Source organism: Vipera berus (genome assembly GCF_964194415.1).
Source record: "Vipera berus genome assembly, chromosome: 2".
Classification (NCBI taxonomy): Eukaryota; Metazoa; Chordata; class Lepidosauria; order Squamata; family Viperidae; genus Vipera; species Vipera berus.
In genome coordinates this window covers 260,581,483-260,602,206 of record NC_138203.1, presented here as the reverse complement: position 1 = coordinate 260,602,206, position 20,724 = coordinate 260,581,483, and the positions used below count along the sequence as shown (strand labels likewise).

General features: G+C 40.7%; 1 protein-coding gene across 1 annotated transcript in view; it reads right to left on the bottom strand.

Annotated features, from left to right (window-relative positions):
- Positions 1–1,726: 1,726 nt before the first annotated feature.
- Positions 1,727–20,724, bottom strand: part of FHIT (fragile histidine triad diadenosine triphosphatase) — a 1,015,625-nt gene continuing 996,627 nt past the window's right edge. The window contains exons 6-8 of the mRNA XM_081320223.1: positions 12,464–12,573; positions 2,718–2,772; positions 1,727–1,884 (exon numbers count right to left, since the gene is read on the bottom strand). Coding sequence (XP_081176349.1) covers positions 12,472–12,573 — 102 coding nt within the window. The 3' untranslated portion in view covers positions 1,727–1,884; positions 2,718–2,772; positions 12,464–12,471. The remainder of the gene's footprint in view (positions 1,885–2,717; positions 2,773–12,463; positions 12,574–20,724) is intronic.

The following is a 20,724-nucleotide window of genomic DNA, read 5'->3' as shown; positions in this document are numbered from 1 at the left end:
GGTTGATAAGTGAACATTTTTATATTAAACCGGGAAATACATCTTGAGGTGGTTGTGTGATTAGCTGAATCAGCATTCTGTGTTGTGGCATGTTACTTTTGTGCAGCAAGAAGGAAGATCTGTGTCATTTACATGATAAGAAAAGGAAGCATGTTTATGTTTATTTTACTGAAATAATTTTTTAAAAAAACTCTACAAAATCAAGGGCTCTCAGTGTGACATCTGTGTCACTGGTGGTTTCGTAAACAACCGCCTTGGAACATACTGGACTCTTTCCCAAACTGACATGTTTAACCACATTAAATGTAGAATCTTCTAACTAAAATAAATGGAAAACTATCAGTCTACTGTATAAATGAAGCCTCAGTCCTTTCATTGCTAAGTATATTGTTAGATCTCTCATGGGCCTTAGGAACATTTTTAGAAAATGAAAATATTGCTTAAGTACAAGCCAATGCTTCTTTGAAAATATCTTTGGCTTATTGACTTAGTTAACCAGTTTAAATAGCAAAGATCAATTGGGGTATGGTTGAGGGCATGGTTCAGGGTTCCAGGAAGTGGCAAGGACATATTCATCCCTTTATCTTCTGGTGAAAGGATATTTTGCACGTGGCCAGATCCATCTTGGAAATTATTTTGTACAGGGTTTACCACACACTCTCAAAATTCCAAGTGTGCAAACAAAGTGAAAACCTTTAAAATAGCATATTTGTGTATTTCAAAAATCCAGTACAGTATGTAGGTGAAATTTTAATGGTTTTTATCAGTTGAGAAAGCAACCTAACATGCAGTCTCTGTACCTGGGTGAAGATGGGATTGGTTTTCTCAGTAATAAATCTGTCTTCCAACTAATCACAGAACATATTGAATGGTTCAAGAGCCTGTATTGAAATCTGAATGGGAGTTACCTTTGTGTGCATAATCTGAGATAGCTGCACAGAAATGCAGGAAACCAAGCCATACAATTAAGCCATACAATTTAGTATTGTTTCTACTGGTCTAGCTCTCTAGGTTCAAGAAAGAAAATTTCTACTTCTCCACCATCCCTTCTTCAAAATGTTCAGGACCCAGTCTGAGAATTATAGTGGGCCCTTTCTCTGATGATCTTTTCAGATCATACTTGTGTTACAGTCATTGGGAATTTTGCACATGACTGAGGATTATTCATTCCATTCACCTTCTGAAGAATGTCCACACATAGAATAAAGGCTTCTGAATTACATTTTACTTCAAATCCAACCATCAGCCCATTTTTACAGTAAGGACAAATGTTTTAAAAGCTGGAGATAAAGGTACATAAAATCTTGCATAGAAATTCATGACATGGTGGCGCAGTGGTTAAAATGCAGTATTGCAGGCTAACTCACTGCTCACTGCCAGCCATTCGATTCTGACTGGCTAAAGGTTGACTCAGCCTTCCTTCTGAGGTCAGTAAAATGAGGACCCAGATCGTTAGGGGCTATGTGTTGTCTCTTTAACTGCTTAGAAAAAGTTGTAAAAGCACTATAAAGTGATATATAAGTCTAAGTGCTATTGCTATACTGAATGACAGGTTAAAAACGCAAACCTTTCAGGCATAGTGAAGTGTATAACCAAAATAATACAATATTATTTATTACAACATCAGGGATATCTTCAGTGTCAGAAGAATAATTTGGAGTCCCATTTCAAGCCGGGGTTGCACACGAACAAATCAGAATAAAATCCAGACGCCCTGTGTGGAAAGGAGATGATTTATTCATTCCCAAAAGCAAAGAGGTTCACATTTGGAGGTAGCCACCATGTTAGGGATGTACAAGTAGATATTTAGAATGATGAGAAGTTTTCATGTTCAAATTGAGGTTTTTCTGCCCTGGGCTTTGATCCTGAGGTGAATGTTAGATATCTGGATATTGTCCTGAAGTCCAGGGGAAGGAAAATCACCCTCAGATGTGTAGATGCCTTTCTAAGGGTGGATTTATTGTCAGGGGTCTGGTATTGTGATTTTATCTTGAGAGGGTTCTGTATCCCTCATTGGGCCAGTGAGGTACTTTTAATCATTTCCTTTATTATGGAAATTGCTGGAGGATCAAAGATGGTTTTGGGGAAATGTGTGATTCAGACAGTATGAGAAATAAAGTTAAGAGGAAGAATATGATTTGTTGTCATTTTCCCACATCAGGGTGTTATCAAAAAAAGTCAAGATGATGGCCGCAAGGTTGTGATGGTCTAAGCAAAGCATGAGACACACACACACACAAAACAGATAGGTCACACCATTGTGGCCACTATCTTGCCCACACATCCTGGAAATAGGCATCTACATCTTTATTGCAATAAAAGTTTACTAATATTAGCTATCAACGCTGAATCAGTTTCCTTTCAAAATTGCTTTCTAGCAATCCAGTAAAGTTTTCTAGACCTGTTAGTGGTAGAAATTTCCAGGCTCCATTACAAAAGCAAGCGTAAAATTTACATTGTTAAAGAACAAACTAACCAATGAGTAATTCCACAATATGTTTATTATTTAAAATTTTAATGTTTTGCTTCATTCTGAGATGTCGCAATATTTATTCACGCATACCCCATTCAAATAACTTTAACGAAACCAAAGGTAAGCAGCATCTTAACCTAAGTAAGATTCTGACTGATAAAACATTCTTTGTTTTATGCAGTATCTTTACTGAATATGTTGTCATCCTCCATCATTTCAATTCTAGGTTAGCTGGGGAACGAAAGCTGGGATCTTCTCCACTTCTCCTAATTGAACTAATTGAAAAGATTGTGTTGCTCCTGAAAAAAAGATTTGAATATAAAATCAGATATTTTGTTAAATACAATAACATCTTGTGCCATGTGTAAATAAGGCAAAAATGATAAGATTAAGCAATCAGTGTTCATTAGCATTTCCCAAGATAGAATGTTTGAATGTAATAGAGCAGACATGTCAAACACAAGGCCCTGGGGCCAGATCCGGCCCGTGAAGTGGTTTCATGCGGCCCGCGAAGCCATCCTGGAAACAGTGAGGGAACGGCCCCCACTGCCTTGGCCCTGGCCCAGAGACCCTCCTTCTGCCAGAGACCCTCAGATCTGTCCCACTCCTGCCCAGGCCCCCATAGGCACCCTTGATGCGAAAGATGTAGAGCTGGCCATGCCCACCCAGTAGGCCATACACACTCTAGCCATGCCCACCCAGTAGGCCACACCCACCCTGGCCACACCCACCCATCCCCCTGAGGGCAACTGCAATGCTGATGCAGCCCTCAATGAAATTGAGTTTGACACCCCTGTAATAGAGGAAATGCAATATGCAGAGCTGAAAATTACAGTTAAATCTTTGGGCATTATCCATTTATAGAAGTTTCCATAATAGTATGCATGTCATCCAGATGTGTGATGCCTATGTGACAGTATAATAACTTGGGCCAGTCCCTCTCTCTCTCTTAGCCCAACCTACCTCACAGGGTTGTTGTGGGAAAAATAGGAGAAGGAAGTTGTGTTGGATATGTTCTCTGCCTTGAATTATTTGTACAAATAATAAAGGTGGGATATAAATAAAGAAATATTTAAAAATAAAATAAACAGGGTTAGGTTTTACAATCCTAACTTTGGAACACACTTCTCTGATGTGGCAATTATCATGAAAAATATAATTATAATACTGGGGAATCAGACTAGCATCATACTGTAACTTGCTTGACTTTATGACCATGTTACTTTTTAGTTGCTAAATTTATTTATTGATTGATTTTTTATGCTGACCCATCTCACTGATATGACAACTTTAGGCAGTTTAAAATATGAAAAAATAAAGGTAATACAAAGTAATTAAAATTAGTAAAATTAAATAGAAAGCTAAAAAAGGGGGATGGGTGATATGGGGGCAGAAATTCTCTACCCCAAGAGCCACACCCAACATGGCATGTCCCTAGTGGGGCCTCAGACTAGCCAGCAGTTCTGAGGTTCTTCTAGAAGGCCAGGAGTGTGGGATTGGACCTTACTTCCAGTGAGAGAATATTCCAAAAGATGGTTGCCACAGCATAAAAGGCTCTTCTCTTGGACCCTACCACCCAAAATTCTTTAGCAGATGGGATCCAAAGTATGCCTTTTCTGCTGGAGCAAGTGGGTGGGCTTGCTAAGGAGCTAAGAAGACAGCTTCTTAGATACTCTTATACCTATAAATAATATCTGGAGATGTGGTGGCACAGTGGTTAGAATGCAGTATTGCAGCTCACTGCCAGGAGTTTGATTCTGACCAGCTCAAGGTTGACTAAGCCTTCCATCCTTCCAAGGTCAGTAAAATGAGGACCCAGATTGTTGGAGGCAATATGCTGATTCTCTAAACCACTTAGAGAGGGCTTTAAAGGACTATGAAGAGGTATATAAATCTTAGTGCTATTGCTATCTGAGTAGTTTTACTGCTTATGGAAATTGTATGGAAGAAGGGCTGGGTCACAAACACTCTTTTAAAAGGGTTTAAATATGTTACAAGGTCCTTGGTGCAATTGCCTCTCTTTGCAATTCATTTTCCCTCATTAAAGCATAGATCTCCCCAATCCTACCTGAAGTAGTTTTCTGAATGTTTCTAATATGTATTCAGATTACCTATATACTGATGACTTCCACCTTTTAAATTATATGAGAGTGGTTGATTAGGAACAAGATCCTGGAATTGTAACCGATAGATATATCAACCAGGATTGTGGTCACCATGAAAAAGGCAATATTTATTTTGCTGATGATGATTAAGAAAGGAATACAAAATAACCCTACGTATAATGTAAATCTACAATTGTATTTGGAAAAGTATGAGGGAGAGAACAAGGGAAATAAGCAAAGGCAAGGGGCAAAGAATTTGAAAACAAATACCATGAACTTATTTGGACTGGAAGCAGTCTGGAAAGGAAGGTTCAAAGGCAAATTAGGATCAGGTTGGGAAATAAGAAGCATGATTGGCATGTATCCCATCAGCTGCAGAACTCCATAGTTGTTTCTAATTTACAGTGTTTGTATATGTACACTAAATATTTTCAATTTTCAAAGATCTGTCCGATTTCCAAAGATCTATTTCCAGGAATAACCAAGGACAAGCCAAATCTTGTGGATGATTCTGCACATATTTAAAGGTAAAGGTAAAGGTTCCCCCGGACATGCGTGCTAGTCGTTTCTGACTCTAGGGGCCGGTGCTCATCTCCGTTTCAAAGCTGAAGAGCCAGCGTTTGGCCGAGGACGTCTCCGTGGTCATGTGGACGGCATGACTAGATGCCAAAGGCGCACGGAACGCTGTTACCTTCCTACCGTAGTGGTCCCTATTTTTCTACTTGCATTTTTACGTGCTTTCGAACTGCTAGGTTGGCAGAAGCTGGGATTAGTAACAGGCGCTCACTCTGTTACGCGGCACTCGGGATTCGACCCACCAAACTGCCGACCATCTGATTGACAAGCTCAGCGTCCTAACCCACTAAGCCACTGCGTCCCTATATAAAACATAGCACAATATAAATTGTTATCTTTCCACCTGCAAAGCGATTTACAAGTTACTTAATAATGGTATAGTGGTAGAGCCATGGGGGTACAGTGGTTAGAAATGCAGTATTGTAGGCTAACTCTGCCCACTGCCAGGAGTTCCATCCTGACCGGCTCAAGGTTGACTCAGCCTTCTATCCTTCCAAGGTTGGTAAAATAGGGACCCAGATTGTTGGGGGCAAAATGCTGATTCTGTAAACCACTTAGAGGCGGCTATGAAGCACTGCGCAGCAATATGTACTGGTAAGTCTAAGTGCTATAGTGCTATTGCTACAGTGTTGTACACCACCCAGAGTTGCTGTCAAGCTCAAAGAAGCCTCATGCTGTTTCAGACATTTCTGTTTCTTGGCTTCCTTACAGATGCAGGGGGGAGGGGGAAAGAATGGAATGTGCATTTTCAGGTGAGAAGCTGCTAAGCCTGAGAACCAAGGTCATCCAAGATTTTGTTTTCTGAGAACTGAAGTTTCTTTCTCATAATAATTGTCTGAAGGTAAAGGTAAAGGTTCCCCCGCACATGCGTGCTAGTCGTTTCTGACTCTAGGGGACGGTGCTCATCTCCGTTTCAAAGCTGAAGAGCCAGCGTTTGGCCGAGGACGTCTCCGTGGTCATGTGGACGGCATGACTAGATGCCAAAGGCGCACGGAACGCTGTTACCTTCCCACCATAGTGGTCCCTATTTTTCTACTTGCATTTTTACGTGCTTTCGAACTGCTAGGTTGGCAGAAGCTGGGATGAGTAACAGGCGCTCACTCTGTTATGCAGCACTCGGGATTCACATATTTAAGGGGATACGATATTGCAATAATCTCTGCAATGCCATAGATAAAACATGATGGATAGTGTAATGTATTGGGCTTGAGTGTAACACCACATGGAAAGCTGGAGCTAGCTAACGGCTCCCAGGGCCTAAGACACCCCGTCTCCAGTGCTGCTATTGGCTGCCCCTAGGCGGCAATAGGTTGCTTTAAACCTATTGGCTACCGCCTAGGGGCCAGGCTATAAATTGCTGCAGCTGCAGCCCAGTTCTCCAGTTCAGAATTTTTTTTTATAGGGAACAGGACCATAAGCATCGTGGGAGCTCTTGTTATGAGCCAAGTAAAGTAATATCTTCCTTACCTGCTTGCTTACTTTCTTTTTCTACTTGAAATATGGATTCTACTCATAATCACCTTCCCTTCCATCTATCTCCATTGCAGGTAGTTTTCCATTTAACAACCAGTTGAACAACACTGAAAAAAGTGATTTACCACCAACCCTCATACTTAGGACCATCACTGCATTACACACGCTCATAGGGTCAAAATTGGGGTACTTATATCTTTAGGATGGTTGCAGTGTCTCGGGATTGCCATTGCCATTTGAGACCTTCCTAGCCAGCTTTCAGACTTAAAATCAATGGAGAGGGGAAGCTCAATTTGCTTAACGACTGCACAACTGCAGTAATTCACTTAACATCTGTGGCAGGAAAGGCCGTAAAAATCTGGGACACTTAACTCACTTAACAACAACAAAAAAATGTAGTCCCAATTGTGGTTGTAGCTTGAGGACTACCTGTTTTTGAGAGAGAGGTTGAGATTAGCAACTGCCAACAACCAGCTTGCATTTGACTATAAACCTTTTTGCTAATGTTGACTTCTACTGAAATTCAGTTCAAAGGAAGTAAGTAAATAAATAAATAAATAAATAAATAAATAAATAAATAAATAAATAAATAAATAAATAAATTCTTGCTTTCCATTTGCTCATTCTTATTGCTGCAAAACAGGCAAATCATTTGAAATGGCCTCCAAAACGTGAAGTAGACTTGCTAGGTTTGAGATTTCACCCCTTCCCCCCAGTCTGTATTGACTTTTAAATAGTTTGTAAATTTGTTTAAACAAAAGGGAGTCAATCATCAAACTGCTGATGGAAAGAAAATGTTTTGTGCCCATGCCATTCTTAGTGACAAATGTTGTCCACATGGGGGTGAGCGTACATGTTCTTTATAAGTAGATTTCTGAAGGTGACCTGGAGAAAATATATTCCTTCTAACGCCAAAGTGTTCCTTTTTCCCCCCAGTGTTGAAATCAGAAATCTTATGCACAAGAATCATTTGCTATCATTCCTCTTTTGTAATTAATGGTTCCTACGGCTGGCTGAGTGGGTGAAATAATTAATAGCACTTAAGACTTGGAGTGTGTTGAAATTCACCTCTGATTATCAAAATGTATATTTGTGTAAGGATTATATGCAAATAGTCCCAGAATGAAGCCCCAGAAACAGTTCATGCAGATGAATGGCACCTAGGAAGAAAAAGACCCTTTGTTGATGGTGCTCCAAGGGTTTGTCATTGCATTTTTTTCCCCTTCCAAACAAAAACATATGACAGCAATCATAGATGGGAGCGATTATACGTATATGAAGAATAATGCTCCTGCATTTATTCTAAGGAAAGCTGGGAAAATGTCAAAAACTGAATTTGAGCATATCTCTCTTTCTTAGGAAATAATATTCATTGAATACATTTTTACTAAGTCTACAGGTGACTGTCAAATCGTTGGATCAATTGATTGCAAACTTTTTTGACAGAAGTTAGGGGGAAAAAATCCTGAATTGATTTTTATTTAGTTAATTATCATATCTCTACCAGCTATTACAATAAAGAGCAAAGAAAGGTAGGGTTGACCTGCTAGTTTTTCCTATGTTTGAGAGAAGATTTCTCAGGATCTTTAAATCATGTTGTAAGGACTTACTGTACAATTTCCAGGTGTTTCTCAAAATGATAGAAAATAATGCCATCCTTAATCAGGAATAGTAATTTGGGGAGATCCAACAGCCCCAGAAGAAAAAAAAGGAGTCATCTACAATACACAATGTAATGACTGCAACAACCACTATACAAGACAAACAAGTAGAAGACTGAGAGAATGGATCCATGAATACCAATTAGCAATCAAAAGACATGACAAAAACTCTTTAATTTCATAACATATGGACTAGACCAGGGGTAGGCAACCATGCTCACTCAGGAATTCTGGTAGTTGAAGTCCACAAGTCATAAAAGAGCCAAAGTTGCCTACCCCTGGACTAGATCTACCCATGGAAAATTGTGACCATCCTAGAGCAAGCCAAGTCCAAAAATGCTAGAGAATTTCTAGAAACCTGTTACTCTGGCAAAGTAGCCATCAATAGACAGACATAAACAATATCTACATGCTGTGCAAAAGAGACAATCAACAAACCAAAGAGGGAACAAAAAACCAAAGTACCTCCCTACCAGCAATCAACACTCAGAGAAGCATTAACTCCAAGATTAACATCAGACCATCTATCAAGAAGTGAACAATACTCCAATCAAGGAACTGCCAAACAAGCTAACAATAAACAGCCCAGCCAAAGAACTTCCAAGACCGCTCCCACCAACACTGACATTACAATATAAACTGAGAGCAAACCTCACTCCTTACTAGTACTGATGATGTTAGCTAGTTTGGGTAATGAAATGTCTGTTCAGAGAGCACCAAGGACCCCTCATCTCAACCCTGAGCTACACATATTCTCCTTTATTAAGTTTGGGAAGCGTATGATCATGGGACTCTTGGAAGCCCATCAATGAGGATACCAGATAGAAAGAGACTGTCCTAAAATCTATGAAAAAGGTGGGATGAAGTTGACATAGTCCTGCTGTATCTGATTATCATCCCCAAATCCACAGGGATTCTTTTTCCAGTTTACAATACTGCCTTCAGCATAAATAGAAACATGGCTGATCTCCTGCCCATCAGCTATTCTGAAAGCACATTGAAATAATAATTAGAATAGTTCTGGGCAATAGTGCAAAGCTTGCGAAGGCCCCGTTAGGATAAATTAAGTGCTTATTTATTATATTCAAATGATTTTCCTCCCTTCCCCATCGCTCATATTAATGGGAAAGAAAGCAATCTGCAGTTCCTCAAGACCTCCTTGACCTGGATGGTTCAGGAAGTGCTGATGCTTGAATGTGTTGATGGAAGAAAAGAAAAATTGCAATTCAGTTATTTTTCCTTTTTTAAAAAAAATGCTTTAATTAGAATGTGATTTCTCATTTTGTGATCCTGTTGTCTACAGTGAAAGCTCATTAAGTAACTGGCACAATTGGCTAGCTAATCCAGGGCAGCTGAGTTGAGTTTAGAAGGCTGATTGTTATGTGAGAAGATAACTGGTTCTGATTCAGCATTATGGAACTTTACTGCAGGAATGCTGCAAACCGCAGCAGATTAAACTCAGAAGAAGCTGTTTCTCGCTAAGGACACTTTTTCACTCTTTGAAAGGACACTTTTCAAGTCTTCTGGTAGCATATCTTCTAGTTTCTGTGAAAACCACTGGTAGTTCTGGATTTATGACTGTAATGGAGCCTGCCCATCATGATCATGAGTCATGACAGTCATATTTGATGACCTTTTTGCCGCAGTCATTAAATTTTAATTGCTGTTTACTGCCCGGAGTCACAAGGTTGAGATGGATGGACATATTAATTGAACCAACCAAATAAATAAACAACAATGCTAAATCTTAGAATTTTGTTTACTTTGGATTATGCATCTTGCCATGTCTTTCTGTGTTTTCTCTCACTTGCCCTAGGTCCCCACAACAGAGCTTTGCCTTCTTAGTTTCCTGAATCTTGGCAATCTTAATGCCTTAATCCTGCTCATTTTTCTTTAGAAAGCATTTTTTATAAAGGGAATTTACAAAGGGAAGAGGCATTCCCATCAGCTCCTCATGTTCTTCACTATCTCTTGTTGATATGTCATGACCATAAATTTACAAAGAAGCTCAGTGAATACTGACAGAGTATTGGAAATGGAAGGTAGTTCTCAAAAAACATACTTAGCTAGTGATTGTACACACACACACACACACACACACACACACACACACACACACACACACACACATATATATATATATATATATATATATATATATATATATATATATATATATATATATATATATATATATATATAATCATTTCATCTCAAATGTTCATCTAAGTCTCATAACTGGGAGGGGGGAATGGCTGATTTTTAAAAAATGGAAGCTAATTGTTTATATTTCTAGCACAAACAATGATTAGCCATGACATAAACAGCAAGTGTTAGATGAACAAAGATGTAAATAATAACTGCAAACAAACAACATAGTTTTGGACAGTGTTTCTCAACCTTGACCACTTGAAGATGTATGGATTTCTACTCCTTGAATTGTCCAGCCAGCATAGCTGAAATATCATTCTGTGTTGGAGGTTAGCAAGCCCGTATAGCTGGCTGGGGGATTCTGGTTCTAGTTCCCCCATCTTGGCTCAAAAGCTTCTGATATTATCACAGACAGAAGTTTTTTCCCTTATTTCACCTTTAGAATCGGTATGCTCGATCATGCTACTGTAGCTAGAAATGAATGAGGAATGCTTAAATGCCATTCAAATGCTGAAGTCAATTCAAAAAAATACCTATACATGCATTTAAAAAGTTACATTTTGCAATATATAAGGCAGTGGGAAATAGATTGTTTTTAAAAGGAAAAAGGAAAATTTCCAATATCAATGCATGAACATTCTGGACAAAAGACATATGAATTTCATATGGATTTTCTTTAGTCAAATTCTTCATGTGATTTGGAAGTAGGACCAAATGAAAAATGCTATGAAACTGACTGATTTGTCCTTTGAAGGATAATTTCCCCAAATTTTAGATATTATAACAAGAATACTACAAAGGGTTATTTAGCACTGCACTCATTATAAAAACAGGAGAAGATTTTTATTATGTTTCTTATAGTTGAGGTTTCCTGCAATACTCTAACATGGCTACCCTTCTACAGTTCGTATAGGTAGGCCCCATATTACAATGGCAGTTGGGGCTGGAATTTCCATCACTGAGCAAGTGATTGTAAAGTGCAATGTCATATGACTGCATTGCTTAGTAACAGCAATCCCAGCAGTCCCCAATTACTGTCATGACCCCAAGCCCATTTGGGTTGTTAAGTCAGAAGATCCAGGCAAGCAGGCTGGTGGGTGAGCGTGTAGGCAATGCAGGATGGTAGGAAGGTGCTAGAAACGTGCTATAGAGCAGAGGTGCCCAACCTTTTGGGCACTAGGGACCAGTTCCATGGAGAAAGGATTTTCTGTGGTCCAGAGAGTGCATGTGTGCTGCCTGCATCCCATGGATGGAGTTTTGCTTGTTTGTGTGGACCAGTTGCTGGCACGTCGCGGCCCGGTACCAGTCCACGGACCGGGGGTTGGGACCCCTGCTGTAGAGTACAGGTGAGTATCTGGGGCTAAGGTGGAATACTGTACAACCCCCCTTTCTGTAGTGTCAGGGGTGGTGGTGCCACAGGCAAACAGTATGGATCACAGGCAGACAAAAAAAAGGAAGTTACTTCTGGCTTCCTGCCAGCTTCCCTATTGACTTTGTTTGTGGGAAGCTGACAGGGAAGGTCAAAAATCCCAATCAGGTGAACATGGAAGTGTCATAATCACGAACTGGGCACAGAACAAGAGCGCCTAGACTTATATACCACTTCATAGTGCTTTACAGCTCTCTCTAAGCAGTCTATAGAGTCAGCATATTGCCCCCCTCCAACAATCAGGGCCCTCATTTTACTAACCTCGGAAGGATGGAAGGCGGAGTCCACCTTGAGCCAGTGAGGATCGAACTCCTGGCAGTGAGCTGAATTAGCCTGCAATATTGCATTCTAACCACTGCGCCACCACCGAGTCCCAGACTGAGATCATATGATTGCAAGGACATTGCAGCAGTTGGAACTGTAAGGCTTGGCTATAAGTCCCCACAGTGCTATGTCACTGAATGGTCACTGAACAAGTGGACTGAACTTGAGTCCTACTTATATATAGGAAGATATAATTATATATTTACAATATATAATTCCTATAATATATGATGAGTAAATATATATAATTCTCTATGTAAAGAGTAGTTACCTCTTCTTTCACTGAAAATATTTCTTGAGGATTGCAGCTTCAATTGCCATTTCTTCGTCAGATCTCCATTTGCTGGGGGAATCCTCGACCTCTTTGTCGTGACGCTGAAGCTTAATAGGAAAGAAGAAAGAGATATTATATTGAGGGGGAAGTAACTGAAGCAATGAACTTATTATGACCATAAAGTGTGGTGTTTTTATCCCGATTTCTGATTAATTGGGAAGATTTCAAATTCTGGAACTCCATCATGTTGACGTTCTCAGCTTCTGTTCCTCCACTTCATTTATCTTATACACAACATGTCTGCTTACAAATAAACAACATTTGAGGCAAAGAAAGAACCAGGAGACAAAACTAAAAGCAAGTACCGGTATATAACCAGCATTTCTGTAACACACAGAGAGAAACAGTGAATATTTCCTACTTCATCTGTTCCAGAAAGAGGACCAGACACCTCAGAAATCTAATACTTGAGAAGCAATTCAGGCAAGGAGAACTTCAGAAGCATCTCCATGTGTGTGACATGATCAATGGATCTTAAAGCAACCAGAAGGATCATAGAGAAAACCATTTTCTAGGAGAAACCTTCTCTGATGGTGGGTCTTAACCTCATTCCAGGCTGAGGCTTACAATTTAATAAAGCTTTTGTTATAGGTCAAATGTGGTCAGCCTATTACAGTTGAATCAGATACGTGGAGAACTGGAAATAAAATAAATGAATTGTGAGAAAGAGAGAGTGAAATCATCCTTGTTGAGAAAAACTCACCCATCCCCAGAGGGGAAAACAAAAAAAAAGATTTAAAAAAGAGGAGGGGAGCTGGAAGCAGTAACAGTTTACATTTCATGTTCACTCAGATGTAGATCTCACTCATTCCATCATTTGGTATTCGTAGATTTTACTCTTTGTAAATGTATTTTAGACTGCAGCCTTCAACAACAATCATATTATACCATTCATTCTTATCCTTCCTAGACCAGGCATCTACAAGCACATCTGGCCTGGATTTTTAGTGTCTGCTCAAACAGGAGATCCTATACCATTTCAGACAAATGGTTGTCCAATCTCTTTTTAGAAACCTCCAGTGTTGGAGCACCTACAACTTCTGAAGTCAAGTCATTCCACTGATTAATTGTTCTAACTGTCAGGAAAATTTCTTCATAGTTCTAGGTTGTGGTTCTCTCCTTGACTAGTTCCTATCCATTGCTTTTTGTCCTACCTTCAGACGCTTTGGAGAATAAGTTGAACCCCTTTTCTTTAGGGCAGCCCCTTAGATATCATGTCGCCCCTAGTCCTTCTCCCTGTCTCCTTCCATACAGAGGAGAAGACTGATCAAAGCAACATTTCTAATCTCATCTACTGTTTCTCAAACTTGGCAACTTGAAGTCCACACATCTTAAAGTTGCCAAGTTTAATAACACTGATAAAGACGGACAGTTGCATTTGAGGATCTGCCTATCGTTGACAATTCTCACAACCCCCTACAGCATTCAATATGACTTTGCTCAAAAGACCTATGGGAAATTTATAACTGTGGCCAGCACTGAGTGCTTCTGGGTTGAAAGATCACCATTGCCCAGAAGATGCCCAGTTTGCGGCTCCTGTCATGTCCCTGGCAGGATCTGGAGAGAAGGACGGGAGCTCACACAACCCCATGGCAGCATTCGGGTCTCAAACACGGGCTTGCTAACCTCTAACCCAGCATCCTAACCATGCAAGCCACAGTGCTCCTTGGCTCTATGTTATTTCTTCTAATTGTATACTTGCACTGTATAAGTGCTTGTCAAATCCAGAGCAAGCTGTTGATTTGGGAGATGACAGTAATTTTTTATATTTTTGAACTGGGACTTTCTTGCCACAAAATGGAAGAAAGAGTGAGATGGCTTTGTGTGGATGAGTTAATGAATGACATATTGAACATCCCTCAAGCTCTATCACAACAACAACAACAACAGTCTGCTATGCCACAGTGTTATCCATTTTAATAAAACAACTTAAAATCAGGCTGTCAGCTTTGTTGGCAACTTCACACTGGGGCGGGGGGGGGGGGAGGGGTGATGTGGAAGGGAGGAAGTGAATCCCTTTTCCTAAAGAGAAATATTCAAAGAGTCTGTCTGTTTATAAGTGATCAAAAGTGACAGTTGGTGCTTATTGATGTAGAGTATTTTCCTCCTTGAAGAGAAACAGGAGGATAATTTATCAGGAAAGCTGAGAAGCCAGACATTGGTAATGATCTGCTTAGAGAAAGGAAGTTTTTAGAGGAATATTTGTATCACACAATAAGGAATTGAAACAAGTTGGTAGTAGGTTTCTTTTAAATAGCTGCCCCGACACTGAGAGGTGTAAGATTTTTCTTGGCAATTTAGATTTCCAAAGCTGGATAACACCCAAGTAGAATGGCTAGAGCAGTGATGGCGAACCTTTTAGAGACCGAGTGCCCAAACTGCAACCCAAAACCCACTTTTATATCGTTGGGTGCCGGGTGGGTGTAGCCATTTGGGTGGGTGTGGCCCATTGGGTGGGCATGGCTGCGGTGGTAATGGCAGACTGGGTGGGACTAAAGAGTTCAATCAATCAATTCCCACTTTGCGAGATCTTTTTTTTTTCCTGCGAGAAGTGGAAATTGATTGATTGAATCTTTTCTCTCTTTTTTTGCACACTGCGGCGGAGGCCTAAAGCAAAAAGGTTTTATAAAACCTAGCTTACCTAGGAGTGGGGCCACGGTGTGTGTGCCCACAGAGAGGGCTCTGCGTGCCACCTGTGGCACGTGTGCCATAGGGTTGCCACCATGGGGCTAGAGGTTTTAATTAATTTCTAACAGCACAACAAATTCCTCTTATATTTATCGTTACTTTAAAGACCCTGAAAACAGTGTTGTGACCTTAGAGTTGCTTTTATTAGCAGTTGCTTTGTAGAAAACATGGGTGCAGCACACACATATGCCTTGAGTTTCTTTTTCCAACTTTTGCTCCCTTCTACCCTATATTTTGAGGGACGCGGTGGCTCAGTAGGTTAAGACGCTGAGCTTGTCGATCAGATGGTCGGCAGTTTGGCAGGTTGAATCCCGAGTGCCGCGTAACAGAGTGAGCGCCTGTTACTCGTCCCAGCTTCTGCTAACCTAGCAGTTCGAAAGCACGTAAAAATGCAAGTAGAAAAATAGGGACCACTACGGTGGGAAGGTAACAGCATTCCGTGCGCCTTTGTCATCTAGTCATGCTGGCTGACGTCCTCAGACAAGTGCTGGCTCTTCGGCTTTGAAACGGAGATGAGCACAGGCCCCTAGAGTCGGAAATGACTAGCACGCATGTGTGGGGAACCTTTACCTTTTACCCTATATTTGCTTTAGATGAAAACTGACATCACAAACACCTCTCAAATTGAGTGAGGTGTTCATTGAAGAAGCTGGAAATGAATAATTATGTCAAAGGAATTAGACAAAGGCAACATTCTAGAGATTAGATTATAGGCTGAGGAATCAGTTGCTCCCCTTACAGAGCAATTGTAGTTTCATCAAAGTTTGAATGCATTTAAAGGTTAACAGCAGCGTGCCTACAATGAGGAGATAAATTAACTTGGGGTTAGATTCTAACTTTGAAAACAGAGTCCTCCCCTTCCCCCACTTAAAAAAAAAGATAAAGGCCAAAATATCCTTTCAGATTCCCAGAACTGAGATGGAGGAATTGAAAATACCATTAACATGCATTGCTGTGTGTTTTGTTCCACTAAGTTAAAACAAGCCAACATATGTCAAATTGCAATTCCCCAGAACTCTGCTTCCCTTTCTCTATGTTGTAAATCTTCCTATAATCTCTCTGCAATTGACCCTTAGAAGGGATTTGGTTGGGCCTAATGAGATAAGTAGTGAAATCTCACATCTTGTAGAGATAGTCCTCAACTTATGACCACAATTGAGCCCAACGTTTCTGTTGCTGAGTGAGACATTTGTTAAGTGAGTTTTGCCCACTTTTATGTAGTAAAGTAAATCCATGCAGCTGATAAGTTAGTAACCCAGTTGTTAAGTGAATCTGGCTTCCCCACTGACTTTGTTTGTCCGAAGATTGCAAAAGGTAACCACATGACTCCAGGACACTTCAATCATCATAAATATGAACCAGTTGACAAGGAACTGAATTTTGATCACATGACCATGAGGATGCTGCCAAGGTTATACCTGAAAAACGGTCATAAGTCACATTTTTCACTGCTGTTGTAGCTTTGAACGGTCACTAAGCAAACTTGTTAAGTCAAGGACTACCTGTATTGCTTATGAAGTTAAAAACCCTACAATTTAACCATTTGCTGGGGGAACGATGAACCTCAAAGACAAAGAATAGTACTTTTTCCTTCTCATGTGGTATATTAGTACCGCTTTATAAAACCCTAGTAAGACCACACCTGGAATACTGCAGCCAATTCTTGAGAGTTTGGGAAAAATTCAGAGAAGAGCAACTAAGATGATCAAAGGCCCAGAGACCAAAACATATGACAAACAACTGCAGAACTTGGGTTTGGTTAGTCTAAAGAAAAGAAGAAACAGGGGTGAAATGATAGCAGTATTCCAGTATTTGAGGGGCTGCCACAAAGAAGAGGGGATCAAACTGTTCTCCAAAGCACCAGAGGGCAGGACAAGAAACAAGGGTTGGAAACTGATCAAAGAGAGAAGTGTATAGAAGCGACTAGAAGACCTCCAAGGTCCCTTACAGATTCTATTCTATTCTATTCTATTCTATTCTATTCTATTCTATTCTATTCTATTCTATTCTATTCTATTCTATTCTATTCTATTCTATTCTATTCTATTCTATTCTATTCTACTACACTACACTACACTACACTACAGTACACTACACTACACTACAGTACACTACACTACACTACACTACACTACACTACACTACACTACACTCCAACCTACCAAAACCAATGCCATAAAAACAGAATAGAAACGCAAGTTAAGATAGGCAAGAAAATGGTAAGTAAGCACCTGTCCAGCCTAGATGAGTTCAAATCATCAGACCCAGATGGATTACACCCCAAGGTTCTCAAGAAACTGGCAGATGTGATCTCAAGAGAGCTGATGTAGTTTCCATCTTCAAAAAAGGGAAAAATAGATCCAGGAAACTACAGACCTATCAGTCTGACCTCAATACCTGGGAGGATTCTGGAAAAGATAATCAAACAACAAATTAGCGAACACCTTGATGCAAACAAAGTCATCACTAAAAGCCAGCATGGGTTTGTCAAAAACAGATCATGCCAGACAAATCTTATTGCATACTTTGACCAAGTGACAAAATTAGTGGACCAGAGGAATGCTGTAGATATAATTTACTTGGACTTCAGTAAGGCATTTGATAAAGTAGATTGCAACCTACTACTTGATAAGATAGAAAAATGTGGGTTAGATAGCATCACCACCAGATGGATTCATAGCTGGCTAACAGGCCATAGTCAGCATGTGGTCCTCAATGGAACTACATCTACATGGAAGGAAGTGTGTAGTGGGGTGCCCCAGGGCTCTGTTCTGGACCCAGTGCTCTTCAACATCTTCATCAACAATTTGGATGAGGGGATAGATGGGGAACTCATCAAATTTGCAGACGACACCAAGCTGGCAGGAGTAGCCAATACTCCAGAAGATAGGCTTAAGATACAGAAGGATCTGGACAGACTCGAACACTGGGCACTATCTAACAAAATGAAATTCAATGGTGAAAAAAGTAAGGTTCTACATTTAGGCAGGAAAAATCAAATGCACAGGTATAGTATAGGTGGTACCTCAATAGTAGTAACTGTGATAGGGATCTCGGAGTCCTAGTAGACAATCACTTAAATATGAGCCAGCAGTGTGCTGCAGCTGCCAAAACAACCAACACAGTGCTAGGCTGCATTAACAGAGGGATAGAATCAAGATCACGTGAAGTACTAATACCACTTTACAATGCCTTGGTAAGGCCACACCTGGAATACTGCATCCAGTTTTGGTCACCACGATGTAAAAAAGATGTTGAGACTCTAGAAAGGGTACAAAGAAGAGCAACAAAGATGATTGGGGGACTGGAGGCTAAAACATATAAGGAACGGTTGCTGGAATTGGGTATGTGTAGTTTAACGAAGAGAAGGGTGAGGGGTGACATGATAGCAGTGTTCCAATATCTCAGCTTTCTAGGAAAACATTTCCACAAGCTCCTGGTTTCTTTTCATTTAGAAATTCAAAATCCTAGTGTGCACATCTCTGAAGTCCTACAAGTCTTGTTAGCCAGGTCCCCAGGGGAATGCCTGTTCACACAGTAATATAACAAGGCAACATACTCTGAGAGTCTTTAGATGTCAGAAGCAGGGAAGGGGGTTATCATTCAATCAGCTGTCAAGCCTCCATATAGCTTCATTAAAAATGTAAACTAACCTATGCTTTGGATTCTTTTATCCCTTTATTGTCTTCTTTCTCTCTTTTTGAAGAGACTCATTTTAATGCGCAAGGTCCATTCTCTTTGGGAATCTGCTTAGCAATTCATTCTGTGTATTGCTATAACTCTGAAACATAAAATAGCAGCTACCCTAACAAGAGCAGCAGGGACACACCCATTTTTCCAGTTGTGTGGAATTAATGTGAGCAAATGTGCATTCATTTTAAATCCCTCCCCCTTCCTAAGTGCTGGAGGCTCAACTCTGCCATGTGCTCAGTGAATGCTTTCACCTCCCCCCACCCCTGTTTAATTCCCCCCCTTTAATAATATTACAAGATGGATTTATAACATACCAGGAGCTGATATCAAAATGAAAATGAGTTTTCTGCCAGTAGAACAAAAGTGCAGTTAATTTGCTTACAGCTATTGTATCATCCAAGCTTTGCTACAGTAGGAAATAACATTCTAATGTAATGTTGTCTACAAAGCTGGATGACATCTGGGTAGCAGAATATAATATAAAAAGTCACAGCACTAAAGCTGGCAGTAAAATTGGGAATGGGAAAAAATAGAAATGTTGTAAGGATTTGGAAAAAGGGACGCGGTGGCTCAGTGGGTTAGGACGCTGAGCTTGTCGATCGGAAGGTGGGCAGTTTGGCGGGTCGAATCCCGAGTGCCGCGTAACAGAGTGAGCGCCTGTTACGCGTCCCAGCTTCTGCCAACCTAGCAGTTCGAAAGCACGTAAAAATGCAAGTAGAAAAATAGGGACCACTACGGTGGGAAGGTAACAGCGTTCCGTGCGCCTTTGGCATCTAGTCATGCCGGCCACATGACCACGGAGACGTCCTCGGACAAGCGCTGGCTCTTCGGCTTTGAAACGGAGATGAGCACCGGCCCCTAGAGTCGGAAACGACTAGCACACATGTGCGGGGGAACCTTTACCTTTAAGGATTTGGAGATATACTAATAATCCTTGTATATCAATCAATTTATAGAGTTTATTTATTTATCACATCTCTAACTGCCCATCTCATCTGGTGTAAGCATAAATATAAATAGTGTACAGCACTAAAGAGCTAGTGTTGATCTTTAAAGCAGTGGTAGAATGTGGTCTGGATTCCCAGGGGAGATTCCAGAGGATAAAGAAGCAGTGGAGCTTGGGAAATTTGGTTGGCAGGAAGAGGGTTAAAATAGCTCTTTCTTAGCTTTTCCCAGAGTATATCTGTACTTATGCAAATAGTTGCTTTAGTCTGGCAAGATTCTGTTTGTAGGTGGAGAACAATGAAGAAAACTGCTCTTAAATAACTCCATGTGTCATTCTTGGTTCTTGACAAAAGCCCTCCATTGCATGGGACTGGATTATTTCAAGGACCGCCTCTTCTGGATTTCATCTGCCCATCCCACCAGATCCAATGGAATGAGTATGTTATGGGTTCTGCCGTCTAGGGACCTTCTGTTCTGTACCAGCCTGCTACCAGCCCTGCAGAAAAGGCAGGGACAACCCCTCCACAAACGGCAAGAGGCTGGAATACGCTTGCCAAATTTATTGCAACAAAAACAAGACACGAACCAAGAAACAGAAGCTTAAAGAAACATGAACCATCCGAGCGGTTGCCTTCAGCAAACCAGCCCTCCCAGACATTCCCCTTATATAGAGTTCAGGGCGTGGCTTCTCTCTGCCTCCTTCCGAGAAGCCCCATTGCCTTCCTCTGTTTACTCCTAATTGACTGCCTCCTGCGTCGGGCGTCCTTGAACAGGGCCAGCTGTGGGTCATCTTCATCCACACTGTCAGGCTCACACAGCTGGGTCTCCGTGGTGACCAAGTGGGAGGGGCCTGGCTGAGGGCTATCATCAGC